At 31.7% G+C, this 4,141-nt stretch overlaps 1 protein-coding gene across 1 annotated transcript; it reads right to left on the bottom strand.

The window, feature by feature from the left end:
- Positions 1 to 674: 674 nt before the first annotated feature.
- On the bottom strand, positions 675 to 4,141 carry LOC134829889 (juvenile hormone esterase-like). Its single transcript, XM_063843182.1, has 4 exons — positions 2,888 to 4,141; positions 1,221 to 1,657; positions 1,063 to 1,100; positions 675 to 961 (listed from the first exon to the last, which is right to left on the bottom strand). The coding sequence occupies exons 1-3, from the start codon at positions 4,103 to 4,105 to the stop codon at positions 1,082 to 1,084; spliced, it is 1,674 nt and encodes a 557-aa protein (XP_063699252.1). The 5' UTR covers positions 4,106 to 4,141; the 3' UTR covers positions 675 to 961; positions 1,063 to 1,081.

Below are 4,141 nucleotides of genomic sequence, written 5' to 3'. Positions count from 1 at the left end.
ATATTATTATAAATTAATAGATTTTCATAAAAAAAAATATAATAAAAAATAATTAAGATCTGTTGTAGGAAAAAACACTCACGAATTCAATTTTAACTCTAATGATAAATAAAAGCATAATCGGGCGCTCTCTTAAATTTATTTTAATGAAAGAAATGCAAAATTAAACATTTAAATAAAAAATAAACATTCCTTAATTTTTATTTCTTTCATTAAAATAAATTTTTAAAAATCAAAAAACTGCTACGAAGCTGAAGCTTTTACTATTAAAAAAAAATAAATTTAAAAAAATGTCAGAACAAGAAAAAATAGACTAGAAAAAAAAACAAACTATTCATCGTATATAATGTAATAGAAAATGAAAGAAAATTAAGAGTAAATAATTAAACAATTATAAAAAAAGCATGCGACTGTGTAATAGAAACTGTAGTAGGTTAACATCAAAATGTACAATAAATAATTAAAAAAATGTTTCATTTCTTAAAAAAAAAATTGATAAAATTTCTTTCTATTTTCTTTGTATCTTAACTGTCAAATCAAAATTTAAAAAAATAAAAATGACGACCTATTTATTAATAAAAATAAAAAAAAATAAATAGGTAGAAAAAATTATTTTATTTTAAATAAATAAAAAAAATAAAGAATTTATTGATTTTGTGTTAAAAAAAAGTTACAAATTAAATTTAAAAATAAATTGAAACTATTATTGATTAATTAAATAATTATTAAAATAAATTGTTATATCATGAAAATTTAATCGTTTTTTTTTGCTTCTGTTGCAGTTTTGACCCTTTCAAAATTTAATGGCAGTAAATTATAATCCGAAACCATTTACATGCCCAATCGATACAATTGTCGACACGTCAAGAGTGCGTCACTACAAAATTTTTAATCCTTCAATCCTCAAAATTTATTGTCCATGTCATTCAAAAGTGGTTAAAACGATTAAAAAGCATGTTTTCTATTGAAAAAAAGAATTTTAGAAAGTGGCAACAATGAAAAAAATAAAAACGGAAGATGAACGACCTCATTGTGTGCAGCATGCATTTATTTGACACTTACCCTCTTTTGTGTTATTTTTTCACTGCTTGTCAAGGACACTTAAAAATGTTGCAAATGTTCCGGAGCACGAGGAGAAAACAGAGAGAAAGACATGCGTTTAAAGTCATTTCATAAGTGACACTTTAATCAAGTAGTTTACAGAAAAATATTGTTCTTACGGGTATTTAGCGGGAAACAACTTGTCCCACAATTCATATCGATCCTTAAACATGTCACTTTCAATTAGCAACTCGGAGTCAATGTTCAAGTATTGTCGATTTGTGTCACTTAGCGCGCTCCATGTGACATTTTGCAGGAATTTATCATTCGAGTCGTTGGGATTTCCGGTTTTCACGAAATTTGTGTATAGGCGAGTGAGGTATTCGATGATTGGCGCTTCGGGATCCGTTTCGTTGAATAATGGAGCGACGCGATTTCGGCAAAAGAGGTAGATCATGTCGTCAGCATGCTCAGCGCCATATGGTTTGTCATCCGGATAATATAAATAAGAGTAACGGCCAACGTAGCTGAACATGTATTGATAGACTGGTTTGTACTTTTCCATGAATTTTGCGATTCTGTGGGTTCCGAATCCAACGCCGCCGTCAGAAATCAACTAAAAAATAATTTTAATTTTTATAAATGTTTTTTTTTTTTAATGAAAAAAGCAAATTTAAAAATTTTTCTCTGTAAAACCTCTAAAGTTTTGTCCCAATGCACATTTAATTTTTTTTTCCTCATAAAAATTTTAAAATTTTGCCCCGATGCACATTTAATTTTTTTTCCTCATAAAAATTTTAAAATTTTGCCCCGATGCACATTTAATTTTTTTTCTAATGAAAATTTAAAAATTTTGTCCCGATGCACATTTATTTTTTTTTCCTCATAAAAATTTTAAAATTTTGCCCCGATGCACATTTAATTTTTTTTCCTCATGAAAATTTTAAAATTTTGCCCCGATGCACATTTAATTTTTTTTTTCTAATGAAAAGTTAAAAATTTTGTCCCGATGCACATTTAATTTTTTTTTCTAATGAAAATTTTAAAATTTTGCCCCGATGCCCATTTAATTTTTTTTTCTAATGAAAATTTTAAAATTTTGCCCCGATGCACATTTAATTATTTCTTTTAATGAAAATTTAAAGATTTTGTCCCGATGCACATTTATTTTTTTTTCCTCATAAAAATTTTAAAATTTTGCCCCGATGCATATTTAATTTTTTTTCCTCATAAAAATTTTAAAATTTTGCCCGGATGCACATTTAATTTTTTTTTTCTAATGAAAATTTAGAAATTTTGCCCGATCCGCATTTAATTTTTTTTTCTAATGAAAATTTTAAAATTTTGCCCCGATGCCCATTTAATTTTTTTTTCTAATGAAAATTTTAAAATTTTGCCCCGATGCACATTTATTTTTTCCCCTCATAAAAATTTTAAAATTTTGGCCCGATACACATTTAATTTTTTTTTTCTAATGAAAATTTAAAAATTTTGCCCCGATGCACATTTAATTTTTTTTTTCTAATGAAAATTTAAAAATTTTGTCCCAATGCAAATTTTAAAATTTATCCCTGTGAAAATCCTAAAATCATGTCCCGATGCACATTTAATTTTTTTTCCTCATGCAAATTTTAAAATTTTGTCCCAATGCAAATTTCAAAATTTTATCCCTGTGAAAATTCTAAAATCTTGCCCCAATGCACATTTAATTTTTTTTTCTAATGAAAATTTGAAAATTTTGTAAAAAAAAATTAAAACATTTTGATAAAAATAGGAAAAAAATGAACTTTGATTTAAAAATTTAATTGAAAAGTGGTTCAAGAGATAAGAAAAGCATGATAAGTACCTGACTCAGCGGAACCAAAGCATTATCAGCTCTTATCGGAGACGGAACACCGTAAAACTTTCTCAATTCTCCCGAGATGTTGAACGAACGGAAGGTCCAGCTTTCGTATCCAAAGACCCGAGGCACCACAAAATACCATCCAAGGTCAAAAACGAGCGAATGAAGAGGATTTTGTACAATCGGGACGGCATTTTCCACAAGTTCGTCTCTTGTGACGCCCGCGATCAACGAAACTTTTGCATAATTGCCTTTTTCGAAGGATTCCAAGGGTTGCTCGACCAAAAAACGTTCCTGCCCGAAATCTTTCTCCACAACTGGAGACCATGGAGCAAGTCCGTAGAACATGGATTTGTAAACGGTATCAACGTAATCGTCTGTTGGCTTGGATTTCAAACAAGAAAGAGTTTCATTGACGTTCCACGTGTTGCATCCGAAGAGTTCTGCTTGTTTTTTCGCGACTTCCGATTGTTCTGATGCAAAAGGTTGTTTTCCGTCGTATCCGCCGCTCGCCATAATTAATTGATGAAACAGCCCACGTGACATGGGCGAGACAAGATGCAATGCCGTCGAAAAAGAACCCGCGGAATTGCTAATTAACGTCACTTTACTCGGATCTCCGCCGAAATTCGTGATATGGTCACGTACAAATCGCATCGCCACGACTTGATCTTTGAAAGCGGCATTTCCGGGATATTCTTTCGTCGCCATATTCATGAAACCGAGCAAGCCGAGACGATAGTTGATCGTTACGAGGACAATATCGTGCTCGAGCAAGTAATATGGACCTCCATAATCCGAACTGACGCCCGATCCGACGTAATATCCGCCACCCGGAATGTAAAAAAGCACAGATTTCAACGAATTTGAGCAATTTTCTGTCCGATTCTGGTTGCATGGCAGCTGTTTCATGTAAATATTCAATCGTAAACAGTCTTCAGAGTATTCCTCGCGAGTTTTATTCGGTTGTGGGCACATTGGACCGTCTTCGGTAGCATCAAAAGTCTCATTCCATGGCTCGACAGGGACAGGAGGCTTAAATCTCAAGTCATCAACAGGCGGTTTTCCATACCGAATGCCACGGAAGCCGTAAAATTGAGAATTTTTCCACGTTCGAAGCTCTTTTCCACGAACGGAGCCCAAATTTGTGTTGATTATCACATCTGACGAAGCAAAAACTATCGAAAAATAACAAAAAATCAACAAAAATACGCCGCGCATCGCGAAAAATTGTCGTCCGTTCACGAAGAATGTCAC

The sequence above is a fragment of the Culicoides brevitarsis genome, chromosome 2, assembly GCF_036172545.1.
Source record: "Culicoides brevitarsis isolate CSIRO-B50_1 chromosome 2, AGI_CSIRO_Cbre_v1, whole genome shotgun sequence".
NCBI classification, from domain to species: domain Eukaryota; kingdom Metazoa; phylum Arthropoda; class Insecta; order Diptera; family Ceratopogonidae; genus Culicoides; species Culicoides brevitarsis.
Note: the sequence above shows the minus strand (reverse complement) of the source record. Positions and strands in the feature narration are given on the sequence as shown.

Coding starts and splice junctions, on each gene's coding strand:
- LOC134829889 (XM_063843182.1), bottom strand. CDS start 4,105: ATGCGCGGCGTATTTTTGTTGATTTTTTGTTATTTTTCGATAGTTTTT. Junction 1,658..2,887: donor CTTTGGTTCCGCTGAGTCAG/GTACTTATCATG, acceptor ATTATTTTTTAG/TTGATTTCTGACGGCGGCGT.